Source organism: Phragmites australis, chromosome 11 (genome assembly GCF_958298935.1).
Source record: "Phragmites australis chromosome 11, lpPhrAust1.1, whole genome shotgun sequence".
Taxonomy (NCBI): Eukaryota; Viridiplantae; Streptophyta; class Magnoliopsida; order Poales; family Poaceae; genus Phragmites; species Phragmites australis.
Genome location: NC_084931.1, coordinates 28,640,301 through 28,657,596, shown reverse-complemented (window position 1 = coordinate 28,657,596; position 17,296 = coordinate 28,640,301). Strand labels below are relative to the sequence as shown.

Here is a 17,296-nt window from a genome sequence, read left to right as displayed (position 1 = left end):
GCGCCACTCCACATGTCACCGCGCCACTCCACATGGCGCGCTCATGTCAGAACCCCTGTGCTTCCAATGATCTGTGTGCCAGATGATTTATTTGAATATTTTTAGCAAATACTAAGCTATAGTTTTAAAAATTTATGGAGTTATATATATTTTACTCTATAAAACTTTAGAGTTAGAGATCGACCATATAAGCCCTGTATTAATATCTGTCCAACACGATCTCAATCTGAAATGACATGCTTACTACATACTTCCTCTGATTGTTTTAGGCTCATCAACTATTTTCTAAATATAAGTTATTCTCAAACTCTTATGTATTTTTTCTCTTTTGTTCCTGTCTTACCCTTGTTTAATAAATACTACCACTCTTACAACTAAATAAGTTATCTTTTTCAATGCAGAATAAATAAAAAGTAGCAAAATCATTTAATCTATTTTTTTAATCCTTATGCATAAATCTAAAATGATCTATATTTATAATCGGAGGGAGTACAATATATGTGCTGTGTGAGCACTAGTATTTTGTTTTCCACCCTAGACTAGAGTAATACAGGAGCACTAGTAGTAAAGAAAAACCAGCCAGTATGGTTGGCTGCACTAGTGCCGGTCTGGCTCTGTTTCGACGTGTTTGGTTACAAGTGCGCGTGGGATGGCCAGGTCTAGCTCATGCAAAAGTGCTGTGTTGGTTAGGCTAGTGGAAAATGGATTTCTATTGTGTTTCTTGCGCGCCTGCTCGCTCGGTGCAGCTGCGTACAAATCAGTTTTCCATAGTCGGTATACGTTTATATTTTATATTTAATTTTTAATTTTATTTAGAGTTATAAGAGTAGTTTAAATATTCTAAATATTTTTATGAGTAAATTAGAACTTATTAGCAACCTATTTTAATTAGTTTGATTAAAAAACTTAAGCCAATATTTAATTAAAATTCTCTAAAAAAGTTAACTTTTATACTTCTAGCAATTTTTATACCTCAAATAAATTTCAAAAATTAGAAAAAATTACTAGTATTTTTATCATGTGATGTACTAATTTATAAAAATATTTTTAACCCTATATTATTTAGTGAAAAAATAAGTATTTTTATAATACAATATATACTCACGTGGACAATAAAACATAATCTCTTCTTAACTAAACTGAGTACGTACACCCAACCGAATAAACTCTATTGTATTTCCTTAGCCTGACTCAACTTAATTACTTACTTAGATACGAGCCAGATTAAATCATACATACAACCATATATTCATTCCCAGCTAGACTCAGGCTCTTCCGGGACTCTTCGGAGGGTCGTGGCGGCCGTTGGGGCCGGTCCCAGGGTAGTCGTTCACCTCCACGTCCACCGTCGCCGCCGCCCGGCCGACGTTCGTCCGCGCCGCCGCCGCCACCACCACCTCCTGTTTTGTTCGGTCACAGGTTATGAGAAATAATATCGCGGAGTGAAACTGAGAATCGAGTTGCGTATCCTTCCTGCTGACAAGGGGAGACTGAAACTTCCTTATTTGGTTAATCTAATCAGCTAAGCTTTTTAGTTTTCAGAACGAACAACTAGGAATTACGTACTGCAGAATCAGTTGTGGTAACAGTTGTATAAAATCAAGAGCTAGCAAAAACATCAGGCTCGACAGGACATCAGAGGAACCAGTAACAGTAAGTACCTGGGGAGTAACCTTCAGAGATGACGGGTGCTGCTGGTTCCTCAGGTGGAGGCTTCCTGCAATTGCCAACGAACAAACAAGAACGCTTCGTGATCAGAAACCGATTGAGGCAGGAACCAAGAACTTGATAAGGCAGAGACAGGAACATGAATTGGTACGGTCAAGCTTACTTGACAAGGGCACGGAGGAGACGAGGGGAAGGAGGAGAAGGCCGGACAGCGCGAGGAGCGCGAGGAGAGGCTTCTTCGAGTGGCGCTCCATTGCTCGCTCGCGAGAATCACAGGGCGCTGACGACCGGAGCTTGCAGAAAAGAGGTGCGTGCTCTAGCCTCTCTTCAATGAAGTGACAGACAGACTTGCAATGGGATGCGCTGGAAGGTGGCGTCGCCTGGAGTTTTTATAGTTGGACCAGCCAGCTAATCGGCATCCTGTTCCTCTATAAGGTCAACTTCACATTACTTGCTTACTTTATTTGGAAGGTGGATGTTCTACGCGCTGTGTGCTGTGGTATCGTGTGTCGCGCAACCATCACCACGCTTCGGCACGTGCACCACGGGCATAAGTGTCATCTTGGATATTGATATAGTCTCTAAAAATATCTTTGACATCTATTTTTAATACAGTATATATATATATATAAATATATATAATAGAGCAAAATTACATTATTATAAAACTACTTTTCAAGATAAATCTACTAGTATTTTTTAAATATACAAACTCAATACAATTTATAGCAAAAATTTAAAAATCTTGATTGCACGCAACATTTAACGCCACTTATTTGTGACTGAAGGACAGAAGGAGTATATGGCCATCATGGAGGGACTAGTTTTTCTTTTCGATCACAAAAAGATGTGCACGTACGCGTATCACTATGTACGTGTTGGTGATATGTCATAGAGAAGATCATATATGTAGATTGAATCTACAAGTGAGATTTAATATGATTACTTATTTATTATGGTTTAGAGTCATGATGAGTTTTAGTGTTATTAAATATCTATTAGCGTACTCTATATAAGAGGAGGTATGAACTCTGAGCACAAGAGTTGATTCTATCAAAAAAACCCTGGTCGTCATCTCTTCCCGAACTCACTACGAAACCCTAGTCGGGAACGATGCTAGCACACTGGTGTATGCTCTTCCATCCTTATACGTGTGGATATCGTGAAGGCTCTGATGCCGTTGTTGCAATGCTAATTGGCAACAAGGACACTAGGGGGTGATCGACTACTTCCTCTACGTGATCGCGGAGGTGGTCGATGAGATTGACTAATTCCTTTAGGTGGTCGACAAGATCTACTATCTCATCTTCGTGGTCGCGGAAGTGATCGAGGAGCGACGCACCTTCTCGGAGCGGATCGAGGAGTGACGTACCTACTCAAAGCTAATCGAGGAGTGCGACATACCTGCTCGAAGCTGGTCAGAGAGCTACCTTCTCTGCATTAACGTGCACAACGTTGGATTAGTCTACCCTAACTCTTCTTCCACTATGTTGCACGTCTAATGGTAATGATCTACGATTTCCTACTCACATGGTTTCCTGGTTGAACGTGGTAGAGAATTTTTTGTTTTATGCCAGTGTAGCCTACCGTCACCTAATAGTGGTATCAGAGCTTACATGTGTAGTTTTTAATCTGGATTGGTCACATATAGATGATATGTTGTAGTAATATATTGGATCTATTATTGTTCTTGTGATCGATTCATGTGATGGATCGGTCAATACATGGTTTGGTGTAATCGATGGAACCATATGACTAAAAATATTAGCTCGTTCTCCACTTGATCGCGTGTGCGCCTTGCCCCTACCGACTGGAATCACCAACGGGGCTAATAGCACGCGTTGGTTCATGATTGGAAGAACAACAGATCGAGGTTGTGTGCGTTGTCGTCGTTTCCAGAAAACCTCACGCGATGATCAATATGATTGATCCAGTGAAAATTGAGGTATTGTGAATAACACAGAATCGACTTGATGTGATCGATTCGATGAGATTTTCATAGCGATTTTATAGATAAGATCTATATATTTACGAGAGGTTTTTTGTTGCATAGCGTACATGCATAGATTGTTATCATAACATGTTCACATTGCGATATTAAAATTTGATTATACACTTAACTTGTTTTTGTAGAGAATGATGTGACTGGTATGACCTTAGTATGTATGTGATGCATGTATGTAATTTTCATAGTCCACGTGTCATGGTTGAATGCAGTCCAAGGCTGTCATGTATGTATAACAGCCTGCGTATCTGAAAGGATCTAATGGCCATAGAGGAGGGGGGTGAATAGGGCACTAATAAAAAACTAAACCAACTACCGAATTCAAGAACAAAGAGCAATCTTAGCCTAGAATGAATAAAAGCAACTAGACGACTTAGCAAGCTAGAATGATAAACACAAACATGCAAGCATATAGAACATAAGTAAAGTACGGAATTGAAACTTACATGAAGGAAATGCTAGAAGCAAAATGCGGAATGTAACAAGAGTAGGGAAAGGGGACATCGAGTTTTTTCCGAGGTATTGAAGAGTTGTCACTCTCCACTAATCCTCATTGGAGCATCCACACAAGGATGTCGCTCCCCCAAGTGCTCACTAGTGATTGCCACTTTTCTATCTTCGGATTGGCGGGCATCAAACCAAGTACACGACCTTTTCGGGGCTCCCACAAGACCTCTAAGAGCTCATCGAGAACACTTCCGATCTCCACGACTGGCTAGGTGTTGCCAACCACCAAGAGTAACAAGCTATCTGGTTCACTTGATCCGTATCAAGTCTAAACAACAGCTAGATACACACTCACTAGTCTTGAAGCACTAATGGAGTCCTTAATCTTCAATTAAGAACTTGCAAATCACCTCAAGTGCTCTCCCTTGCTCTAGATGATACACACTATGTATGAATGAATCTGGGGTGCAAGAGAGACGAATGAAACCAAGTGAGGGGGTATATATAGGGTAGAGGTCTAAATCTAGCTGTTGCACAACCACTTACTTTTTCTGTGATCACCGGATGGTCCAGTGCACACGCCTCTGTAAACACCGGACAATCCGGTGAGTTTAATTTTTTCACACGCTGATCTGACAGTTGTCAGTAGCCGTTACAAAATACTCCGGTGTTCTTCCACATAGCATCACCGGATAGTCCAGTGAGTTATAACATATTTCCTCAGAAAATACCAAGATTTTGTTAAATAGTCTGATGATAACTCCTTTAAGTCACCGGACAATCCGGTCAGTTCAACTCTGATTTTTTTCAGAAAAGCAGTCATTCTGTTAAATAGTTTGGTGTATGCGTCCTTCAGATCACCGGACAATCCGGTCCATGTAACTTCAAATTTATCTGAAAAATGACTCTTCTATTAAATACTCCAGTGCAAAATTCCTCCTATCACCGGACAATCCGATGAGATCATTTGGAATATTCACAGAGAGGAAAAAATAGTTCGGTGAGTTTAATCCTTCTCACACTGGACAATCCGGTGAGAACAAACTTTCTGGAACTCGTCCAATTCTATCGACTTTGAGTTCTAACTTCTCAACTTCTCACCTATTGGCTTCTTTGAGCTACATAGTGCTAGATTTTCACAAGTGTGCATTCAACTATATCTAGACTCAACAAGGTCAAGCAATAACACGTAGCCCCCCCTTTATAATACGGTTAAAAGACAAAAAAGAGACCTATGTCTACTCTAAGTGTCCTTCATCACCTTGTGACACTTAGAACTAGAAGATCCTTAATCTTGACGTAAATGTCCATTGATCGACCAATAGAATTCCACGAGGGACCAAGAAAACTCATTTAATCATTGTGAACTAAAGAATTTTGATTCCCTTCAAAACATACGCATTAGTCACAATGATACGGTTGTCATTAATCACCGAAATATTTACCACTTACTTAGAGGCCTAGATGCTACAGTATCGACATGTGATGCTTGATTTTATTATGTAATTCATTGCTAGCTATTAGATGTAGTAGTTTTGTATATGATCATAGAACCTTCAAGCATGATGGCTAAAAGGATAGGAAGCTTGGCGATAAAGATCACCATGAGAAGGGACATACTATGTCATAGTTAATATGGTTATCTGTGATACTTTTTATATTCCTCTCATACTATTCTTTTATGTTGTACATGTGGTGGATATGATAATCATGATAGAATAGCTTCCCTCAGAAAAAATAAGAGTAATTGATGCCCTTCTAATAGCTACATATATATAGGTTTTGATCATTGTTTGGTAGGTCTCGCAAAGTAGGGTATCATCATTTATCATAACCAGATAGGGTAGATATCGAACATCCACATGCATAGTATTGGTTTACTTAACAAAACTATCAAAACAGTTTTGGGCTTTAGGGCATGGAGTTGGACGCCAGGGCATTGGATGTTACCTAACAAAAAAGAGTCATATATGATATGATTAGTAAAGTGTTGCTTATCTATATCACTAGGTTTCTAACAGTGATGCCAAATCTCATTAGAACTTAGTTGAATGTGAATCTTGACCTACTATATGTCGTTTGAGGGAGACAGTTTCAAATATATAATGTGAGTATCTTTTGTTAAATTGTTTAATGAAATATTTACATAAATATAGTGATGAACTTTGCATGTCCATTTTTTGTTGTAGATCACGGCACCTACTGTTAACATCAATTTCGGTTTTAATTTGCGATCGATTTTTGAAAAAGAGAAGCTTTCTGGAACAAACTTTATTGATTGGTATCGTAATATGATAATCCTTCTCAAGCAAGAGAAAAAGGAATATGTTCTAGAGGTTCCCTATCATGTTGAACTAGAAGAGAGTGCCATAGCCGCTGAGAAGTGGGCTTATGAGAAGCATATTAATGATGCACTTAATGTTAGCTATCTCATGCTTACCACAACGAACTCTGAGCTTCAGAAGCAATATGAGAATATGGATGCTTACAATATGATTGTAGGACTCTATGACATATTTGAGAACCAAGCTAGGACTCACCTCAAAGTCCTTACTTGCGTGTAGGTTGGCAGAAGGTAGCCTAGTCAATCCTCATGTGATCAAAATGATTGGTTATATTGAGAATTTGAAAAAACTTGGTTTTCCACTTAGCCCAGAGTTGGCTACTGATGTCATTCTCTAGTTGTTTCCTGTGAGCTTCGAGCCATTCATTCTGAACTTTCATATTAATAGAATGGAGAAAAGCATGGCTGAATTGCATGGGATGCTCTAATCATGTGATGGTGGTTTAGAAGGATAGTAAGAAAAGAAAGTACAAGACTAAGGCTAAGACTTCGGATAAGATGTCAAGCTCTAAGCCTAAACCTGTTGAAAAGTCTAAAGCAGGTCTTACTGAATCCTATGCTTCCCACAACTGCCATAAGCCTGACCATTGACGGAGTAACTGCAAGCTATATTTGGAAGAAGTCAAGAAAAAGAAGGGAAGTGAGACTTCCACTTCATGTATAAATGTTATTAAAATTAGTCTTGCTATTCATCCTAATGATTCATGAGTATTTGATATTGGTGCGATGATTCATACTTGCAAATCGTTGTAGGGACTAACAAAGACTAGAAATATTGCAAGAGGTGAGGTGGATATTCATGTCGGCAATAGAATAGGTTGCTGAGCTGGCTATTGGGACTTACCCCTTGTCACTATCTTCAGGATTAGTTTTGGTATTAAATAATTGTTATTATGTTTTGGCCTAGGGCAGAAACATTACTTCTTCTTCATATTTGGAAGAAGATAGTGGTTTTAAAGTCATAATAATGACTAAGTGTTGTTCAATTTATTTAAATAACATGTTCTATAGTCGTTGTCCATTGGTAAATGGACTCTATATTCTAGATCTTGAGGATACACTTATCTATAACATTAATGCAAAAAGGTTTCGACATAATGATTTGAATTCCACTTTTATTTGGCATTGTCACTTAGATCATATAAATGAGAAGCATATGCAGATGCTCCATAAAAATGGTCTTCTAGATTCATTTGACTTCGAATCATTTGATACATGCAAAACTTGTTTACTTGAGAAGATGACTAAGACGTCTTTCACTGGTCAAAGTGAGAGGGCGAATGAATTGTTGGCTCTTGTACATACAGATGTATGTGGACCAATGAGTTCTACCGTCGGAGGTGGTTGTTAATACTTCATTACTTTTACCGACGATTTTAGTAGATATGGTTATATCTACTTAATGAGGCACACATATGAATTTTTTGAAAAGTTCAAGGAGTTTCAGAATGAGGTACATCAAATAGGCAAGACAATTAAATTTCTATGATCAGATCGTGGAGGTGAATATTTGAGTCATAAGTTTGGTGATCATCTAAAGCAATGTGGAATCGTTCCACAGTGGACTTCGCTAGGAACGCCTCAATGGAATGGGGTATCTGAACGGATGAACCGAACCTTGTTAGACATGGTCTAATCCATGATGAGCTAATATGATCTTGCATTGTCCTTCTAAGGATAAGCTATAGAAACTGTTGTGTTTACTTTAAACAGGGTTTCATCTAAAGTTTTAAAGAAGACATCATATGAGATATGGACCGGAAAGCGTCTCGGGTTGTCTTTTCTTAAGATTTGAGGTTGTGAAACCTATGTAAAATGTCTGACGTCTGTTAAGCTCACTCCTAAATCAAATAAAGACTTCTTTGTGGGTATTATAAGGAAATCAAAGGATATTACTTCTATAACTGGGAAGAAGACAAAGTGTTTGTCTCCCGGAATGGTGTCTTTTTGGAGAAAGAGTTTCTCTCAAAGAGAGTTAGTGAGAACACGGTGCAACTCGAATAAATTCTAAAAACACCAGAAATCATTTCAGCTCCTTTTGAATCTCAACAGGATATGCAAAATATTGTAGAATCTAAGCCACTAGCCCCACGTAGGTCTGAAAGGGCAAGTCGCGTAACTGAATGATTCACGCTCCTAACCACAGGGCAACGCGATATATTATTGTTGGACAATAATGAGCCAAGAACTATACATAAGCAATGATAGGACCAGACTCAGAGAAATGGCTTGGAGACATGAGATCCGAATTAGAATCGATGCGAGAGAATCAAGTTTGAAACTTGGTTGATCCACCCGATGGTGTAAAAATCATTGAGTGTATATGAGTCTTTAAAAAAAAGATAAATGTTGATCGAAATGTTCACATCTATAAGGCACGATTGGTGGCAACAGGTTTCAGGCAAATTCAATGTGTTGATTATGATGAAATATTTTTATCCATCACAACGCTAAAGTTAATCCGGATCATCCTAGCAGTTGCCACATATTATGATTGTGAGATATGGTAAATGGATGTCAAAAAAAAGTTTTCCTTAATGGAAACCTAAGTAAGTATGTGTACATGACACAACCTAAAAGTTTTGTTGATCCAAAAAATGCTAGAAAGATATGCAAGCTGCAAAAGTCAATCTATGGTCTAAAACAAGCTTCTCGGAGCTGGAATCTTCGTTTTGATGAAGTAGTCAAAGGTTTTGGCTTTATCAAGAATGAAGAAGAACATTGTGTTTATAAAAAGGCTAGTGAGAGCGCACTTGTGTTTCTAGTCTTATATGTAGATGACATATTATTGATTGAGAATGATATTTAATGCTTGATGATGTCAAATATTTATTAAGAAATAGTTTCTCAATGAAAGATCTAGGAGAGACATCATACATTTTAGGTATAAAGATCTATAGAGATATGTCAAGAAGGCTAATCGGATTAAGCCTGAGTATATACATTGACAAGGTATTGAAATGGTTCAATATGCTAGATTCAAGAAAGGTTTTTTGCCAATGTCACCTGATGAGAAGGACAAGATGTGTGCAGTCCCATATGCTTCAACTATTGGATCCATCATATATGTCATGCTTTATACATACCCTAATGTCTCCTATGCTCTGAGTGATGCTAGCAGATACCAATCAAACCTAGATGAAGCTCACTAGGCAGCAACTAAGAATATCCTGAAGTATTTTAGAAGAACTAAGAATATGTTCCTGGTCTATGGAGGTGAAGAGGAGCTCATTATAAATGGTTACACTGATACTAGCTTCCAAACTAATAGGGACGATTTCAGATCATAGTCTGGATTTGTGTTTTGTCTTAATGGAGGCGCGGTGAGTTGGAAGAGTTCCAAACAAGAAATGATTGCCGATTCAACGATGGAGGCCGAGTACACAACAGCTTATGAAGTTGTAAAAGAAGATGTTTGGATTAGAAAATTTGTTTCTAAGTTGGGTGTGGCCTCGAGTGCGTCTAGTCTAGTGGATCTCTATGGTGATAATAGTGGAGCAATTGCACAAACCAAAGAGCCTAGGTTGTACCAGAAGTCCAAGCGTATACTACGGTGCTATAACCTTATCCGAGAGATTCTATATAAGGGTGATGTAAAGATATTTAAGGTGCACATGGATTCAAATATTGCTGATCCGTTGACGAAGCCTCTCTCGCAGCTCAAGTATGAGGCACACATGAGCTCTACGGGTATTAGATACTTTCATGGTTGAGTCTAGTGCATGTGAGAGATTGTATCATGTCTATGTTAATGTGCTTTTGAATAATTGTTTATTTGGTTCATTGAATAATTGTCATCTACACTGATCAGCAAGTATGTGACTTGTTTATGAATCTCTTTGTTTTATTATAATGTTATTCTAAATGATCCCTAATCTTATAGCATCATGTGGGACAATAACGATTTATAAATTAGCACATTGACTGACTGATGATCATGTTTCACAGACCATAGATATGTAGATATCAAATCAATAATGTTGACATATGTTAGAGAATATGTTGTTGGAATGACCCACCTTGAGACACTACTAGGATGTTATTTATTGTACCATTAATTGTAGTCTCAAATAGTATACCTGCAGAATCCTTTAACCTGAGATCATCGTTGATTCGAGAATGTGTAGTAATACATTTAAGGACTTCCAAACACTACTCCGTAACTATGTAGTTATAAACGTTGCTTTCGGATATATTATAAAACATGTCGTGGGATATGAGTAATAAAGATGGAATTTGCCTCTCCTAGATAATAGGAGAGATATCTCTAGGTCTCGATGTGAATGGATTAAAAAAGTGCATGGCCATATCAATGTGATTAAAGTGTTGAACATGAGATAGTAATCTACTACAAGATCGAGTGAAAGGTCGAGCTATCACAAGGGTGGCACGAATCTCGCCTTGAGCTTGGCTGATATCGTGTGGTAAAGGGATTGATGCATGAGTATATCAAGGTTTGGCCGATATGATCTTTGTGTGCATTCAGGAGTCAATATGTCCTGCTAGATACCACTATTAACTTGCAATTTAGAAAAGGTTTTCCAGCTAGCGGCCGTTTACACATGAACCTAATGGGTCACACACTTAAAGGGATGGATTTAAAAACTTGCATCAATCGACTCTAGTGCAAGTAGAAGATTATTAGTAATATGCTCTAGAGGCGATCGTATATGCAGATTGAATCTGCATGTGAGATTTAATATGATTAAGGGTACATTAGGGTTTAGAGTTATGATGAGCTTTAATATGATTAAAAACCCATTAGCATGCTCTATATAACAGGAGGCGGGAGCCCTGGACATAAGAGTATATTCAACCACCAAAAACCCTGGTCGTCACCTCTTCCTGAACTCCCTATGAAACCCTAGCCGGACGCGATGCTATCACACTAGCGTACGATGTTCCATCCTTATACGTGTGGATACCGTGGAGGCGCTGTTGCCATTGCTACTGTGTTGATTGGTGACAAGGACAGTAGGAGGTGATCGACTACTTTCTCTACATGGTCACGAAGGCGGTCGATGAGATCGGCTACTTCCCTTACGTGGTCAAGGAGCGACGCACCTCTTTGGAGCGGGTTGAGGAGTGACACACCTGCTTGGAACTGCTCGAGGAGCACGACGTACCTGCTCGGAGCTGATCGGAGAGCTACCTACTTTGTATTAACGACGTTGGATCGGTCTAGTGGTAACGATCTATGATCCTCTACTCGCATGATTTTCTAGTTAAAAGTGGTAGAGAAAATTTTATTTTATACCAACGTAACCTGCCCGTCACCCAATAGTACACACAGCATGTTTATAGGTTTATTGGGCGATTACTTACTCAATACGTGTTTTGCTCCTTTTGTTTTTGCCGATAAGGAATTGTCCCAACATTGTAGATTACTATATTCCTGGTAAACTGCATAGCTAGTACTTAGTGTTCAGTAATCCATGCACAGTACACCAAATCCATCTGCAAATGAAAGAAAAAAATGATGTCTATAATTGATCTCTAGTATTAATGCCTGACCCTCCCTTAGCTCTAAAGCAAATCATTACAGATAGATATTTGCGAGACATCACAAGATGTAATTTGTTATATATGCACTTAATGGCTTTCCTTGTTCTTTCTTCCTCCTTGCCTATCTCCACAAATGACATGATGCTGACAATATGTGATTGTGATGAGTGATCTTTTTAGGGTGCGTGATTGATCAGATTGTTTCAGGAAAGACTATCAGAACTGTAATTGCACAGCTAGTTGTAATTGCCCGTGAAACAACATTCGCTGCTTGAATCTTTCATGCCGTTGACGTACGGCTGAATTTGATGGAGATTGCGATTCCATGACCTGAATTTTCTTCAGTCAAATTTGATAAGAACGTTTCACAACACAAAAAAAAGCGTGACTCACTTCGAAATCTGAACTACTTTAACTTTAAATTTCCTTGTAAACAAAAATGAACGATGATATCAGTTGTCGATGTCATTCTTGGCTGGTTGCTCTCGTGTCAAAAAGTGTCTAGCCTAGAGATCTCGTAGCCTGTCGACTCATCGCTTCAACGCACTGTGAAATCATGAAATGGTATTTGCGCCATTTTGGTCGATCCGTCCGAACGGCGACAGCAGACACTGCTAACTGATAATTCGAACTTTATATAGCTCTTCAAAGCAAGCAGGGATCCAAAAGATCAACTTCTAAGGTCCTCTTTTGAATACGGGATTATCAAAACACAGGAATAGATAGAAAAAAAAACATGATTAAGATGCCCAATCACTTGAAATCCTAGAGGAATCTAGAATTCAGGAGAGTTTTAAATGAAATGATTGGATGCAACGTAGGAATTCCACGACTCAGAAGGAAGAAATCCACGAGATTAGACCTTATGCTTATTTTCCTCCATAATTCCTTTGCAATAGCCCAATCCATAGGAATTTCAAAGGAATTGTGGGGAAGCATTCCTTTGTTCCAAAGGGCCTCATAGGAAATATTCATATAGGAATTGAATCCTCTAAAATTCCTACACTTTCCTCCATTCCGAAGGGTGCCTCAAATTCTTACACCAGTTCATGGTTTCCCTTGCCCTGATAGACCGTGCGAATGCAATATAATGAACTTTCACTGAAATACAGGAAATCTCGAGCAGGTATTTCAATTTCATTTTATAATTTTTTTTACCGGTGAAAAGACCAAAATTCGTAAAATTTTGTTGAAATTTCAGTCATTTTTCGTCATCTACTATGTGGGTTCCACATGTCAGCGAAAGAAAATTTTAGAATTAAATATTTCATTCTCCTCCAAAATTCACAAAATTTCACTAAAATTCCGATGAAATTTTAATCCTTGATCTCGAGGTGATATGGACTCACGAATCGCGAGTTGGTCTGTGAGTGTTCATGGCTGGAACCGAGTGCTTACCGGCGACCACCACACCGAGGGCAAAAAGAAGTATGAACTGAGAGCGCGCCGAGAGGTTGTGTGTTGCTGTGAAAATATTTAAGTTGACGCAGCACATGTGGAAGTAGGCCAATCACCACCTCTGTGCATGTCTTTTTAAGCACATCGATCCTAATGCGCATGCACAGTCGCCAAGCTCAAATATTTTCAATTTGACCGCCAGGGCCTAGATATTTTGCCATTCGGCTCCACTCAACCAAATGCATGCATGCACCTTCTTGGCTTTGCAAAATTGCAATGTCGCCATAGGGCAGGGCAGTGTGATCTAGGCGGCACACAGCCACACACCTAACCTTGCACGTCAAAGCTGGAAAAGCTTTCTGGCTTTGTTGTTCTTTTGACTTTCAGATGAATATATCTTATCCTAGCTTCTTCACATGATGCACATCCGTAGATTGACTTTTTTGCGCAATGGCTTAGGCTAAACAAAGTTATTGGTCGTCCAAATCAAAGTTTTAAAAATAAGCTCACTCAGTGATGATTTCACAGATGTTGCACCGCTGATTTGTGCTACAAAAAGTGACGAGTCGATTGCAACGGCAGGTGCATGCATGCATTTCGTTATTTACCCGGCGCTGGCTGTGATTCGATCATCAGGTAATGGTTGCATTGCCGCACAGGTTTCTGCGCCGGGGACCAACTGAACGGCAACAAGTGGCTCGATGAGGCGTGCCACTGCTGCCTGGAAGCTTCACTCGACTCGAGCTGACCTCGGCCGCACGTGTGAATCCACGGGTCGAGCTGGCTTTCGCTGGTGGAGCACCATGCAGTGGCCAGTGAGCGACCAGTGCAGCATGCACGATGGAAAGGAAGGGCCCGGGAGGCACGGAAATGGCGCGCGCGTCCACTGGGCAGTGATCGCTGATCACACGGAATATATTCTCGGCCAATGCATGCGCCGGATATCGGACTCGGAGATCTCGATCCCGACGTGTGATCGCCGAGTGGGCGAGATCGTGAGCAAGTCAACATGTCTCGATCACACCGACGGCGAGAACACCGGCGCGACGCGCGGCCGGTGGATGGGATGCTGCTTAACTCATCAGAAATCTCAGAATTCCTTTTAGCTCGGCGGGCGCAACAAATCTCTGAATTTTCTGAGTGGTTTCCGGTGCGAAAAGCTGCTTGGACTCTGAAAACTGGGTACGTAGCATAGACCTTCCTTTCCGCCGTGGCTTGATCGGCCGCCACCTGCCCCTGCCGGAGTGGCGGTCGAGACGACGGGACGGACGGAGCGCGCGTGGTTGACAGCTCCGTCATCATGGGGTGGTAAAGCATCGGCCGTGTCCTTGTGGCGCTAGCATCTCAGTCCTTTTTCATCTTCCAAAATTTTGCGGTGAAATTTATCCAAATTTTGCCCAGACGAAGAGCGAGTGGACGTAAATGGTTCCAGACGGTGCTGATCAGTAGCTAGCGGCTCAGCTCTGCTTTAAAACGGAGCGAGTGATATGGTGAGGGTGAGGTGGCTAACCCTAGCGCCGGCGGCTCAGCCGACGCTTGAGGTTGAGCCCGAGCATCACACGGAGGAGGAGGCTCATCATGATCATGAGTTCCTGTCGTCTTCTATACATGCAGCGGTCCTTTCTTCGATAAGACCTAGGAATCTGCATGGCGTGGAACACCCCTCAGGGAGGTTCTAGGCTGGCAGCGGGGATTCTGAATCGGAGGAGGAGAGTGACATTGATGCCATCAGCACGCCGGAGCTAGTGTGGGAGGCCAAGATGACAGGGTTCACGGCGGCAACCTAATGGCCGTGGGGGCCGATTTGCCATTGTCGACTTCTGCTAAGCTAAATCATTCGCCAGTGTCTGCAGGGATGAACAGGAGGGGCCCCCTGGCAAAAAGAATTGTCGACACAATCATACAAAGAAAGATGGAAGCTCAGCCATGGCGAGGGAGTTTACGCTACCCAAGGTCTCGCCGCCTCATACATTCGGGGATGTTCTTGATGCAGTGACACCAGGTGGGCACCCACACCAGAGCGGTAGGCAGTGATGACATGTCGCAAGGAGTCGTCGTCACTGGCGACGGCATCAAGATCTTGATCTGGTCAATCCGGCGATCGGGTGTTTTTTGTGATGGATTCAAATTCAAGTTTAAAGCATGTTGGGCCGAGGTTGCTGGAGTGTAAGCCCATAATGCTTCAACCTAGTATTTGTTTCTGGCCCACCTTGGGTCTAGTCGCCCTCTTCTCTGAATGAGGGAGGCGTCGTCTAGCCAACCCTAGGGCGTTGTCATCCCTTTTGTCTCCTCTACAAGTGTGTTCGTACGTAGAGGTCATCAGGACAGGCATGGATAATGGAGGTGAGAACCAGGGCGCACAACGCGGTGGTGCTCTGAACCACGAAATGGCACGGGGCACCGACAGAGGCCAGGGCAGTTTTGTCAGCCGGAGTGGCTATCAACCAGTGAATCAAGGTTTTCACCTGGGTTATGGCGGCAGAGGGTACTAGGGTGGATACCAGGGTGGCCGGTACGCCTACAATGGTCACAGTGGTGGCCGTTACCCCCGGTAACACCGTGGCCACTTTGGAGGGCGCGCCAGCCGTAATGATGGTTTCCCGGGAGCTCCGGCACCACATCATGGTGCTCAGGCTTTTCAAGGGCAGCTGGGAGCTCCAACCATTGGAGGGGCCACTTCGGTACCCCCTCAGCTAGGTGTACTTGCGGGTGTGGCTCTCCAGGGCGCATCGACTCCAGGAGCTGCTCCAGCGCAACATGGCATCGTGCCTCCGACCAACTCATCGATGCCCTCTCTTGAAAACAGTCAAACCAGTCGTTGTACCATGTGGCTATGTAGTGGAAGGCCTAGGTTTTTACTATATCCCACACTCATCTAGCCAGAAAACCAAGAACGATTCCAAAACAACTTTGGTGAAAGTGATTGAGGGTTCCTTATCCGTAGCTAATGTCACGGCGGAGCTCCAAAGGTTAATTCCTGGTAGATCTAAGTGGATAGTGGAGGAAAATGGGGACAATATGTTTAGAACCATCTTTCCATCCAAAATAGAATTAAAACGTATGGTGGAATGGGGTGTCGTCCAAACTAAGACACAAAATGCTAAGATGGTGATCGAGGAGCAGGTTGCAAGTGAAGAGGTTAAGCATATCATGCCAAAGGTATGGCTCCAGTTCCGGGGATTGTCAAATGAACTTAGGGACTTTCTTATCATTTGGGCGGTGTGGTCCATCTTAGGAGTCACCTAGATGGTAGATATGAAATTCACTAGTAGTCATGACATAGCTCGTATGCAAGTATCGGTCCTTGATCCCAATCTTTTTTTAGAATATATTATTGTGGTTATTGGCGACTATCTATATGAGTTGCAATTCAGGTGGACCCATATGAAAATAAAGCAAATATGGTACCTATAAATATGGGCAGCAGAGGATAAGGATGAGAATGATGAGAATGGTGAGAAGGGTGAAGATGCTCATATGGAAGATACAAAACCTGCTCCTGATGCTCCTGGAGATTCACGTAGCACTTCACAGGACCATGCAAAAGGGACTTGGCCCAACATAAACTAGGAAACAGGCCACAACGCTGGCTGTGGCGTTAGGGCACAACATCGGCCATGCAGGCCAGGCGTCGCCACTAGGCCAGCTGTGCGTCAGCATGGAGATGCCGCCGAACTATGGTGTTGGGTCGTCCACAATCGCCCAACAGCTGCAGCTGCGGGAGGCAGAAACGGCTAGGGCTGGGCCGAACACTGGACCGCACGTGGCGGTGGACCTAACTGTGATTCTAGAGGCGGCTACTTTGGGTTCGCGCATGAGTAAGAGATGGGCCAACTCGATGGACCAAGATTCCATGGAGCGGGCCGCAAAACTGAAGTCAGGCTACAACTTGGACGAGCCTACAACAACAGGTGAGCCAAATTTGTCTA

At 41.6% G+C, this 17,296-nt stretch overlaps 1 protein-coding gene across 1 annotated transcript; it reads right to left on the bottom strand.

Moving 5' to 3' along the window:
- Window positions 1–1,108: 1,108 nt before the first annotated feature.
- On the bottom strand, window positions 1,109–16,151 carry LOC133884130 (uncharacterized). Its single transcript, XM_062323496.1, has 4 exons — window positions 16,071–16,151; window positions 1,832–2,048; window positions 1,662–1,717; window positions 1,109–1,400 (listed from the first exon to the last, which is right to left on the bottom strand). The coding sequence occupies exons 1-4, from the start codon at window positions 16,149–16,151 to the stop codon at window positions 1,266–1,268; spliced, it is 489 nt and encodes a 162-aa protein (XP_062179480.1). The 3' UTR covers window positions 1,109–1,265.
- Between the last annotated feature and the right edge of the window lie 1,145 nt (window positions 16,152–17,296).

Coding starts and splice junctions, on each gene's coding strand:
- LOC133884130 (XM_062323496.1), bottom strand. CDS start 16,151: ATGAGTTGGTCGGAGGCACGATGCCATGTTGCGCTGGAGCAGCTCCTG. Junction 2,049..16,070: donor CTGGAGAGCCACACCCGCAA/GTACACCTAGCT, acceptor TAAAAACTCCAG/GCGACGCCACCTTCCAGCGC. Junction 1,401..1,661: donor CTCTGAAGGTTACTCCCCAG/GTACTTACTGTT, acceptor CGAACAAAACAG/GAGGTGGTGGTGGCGGCGGC.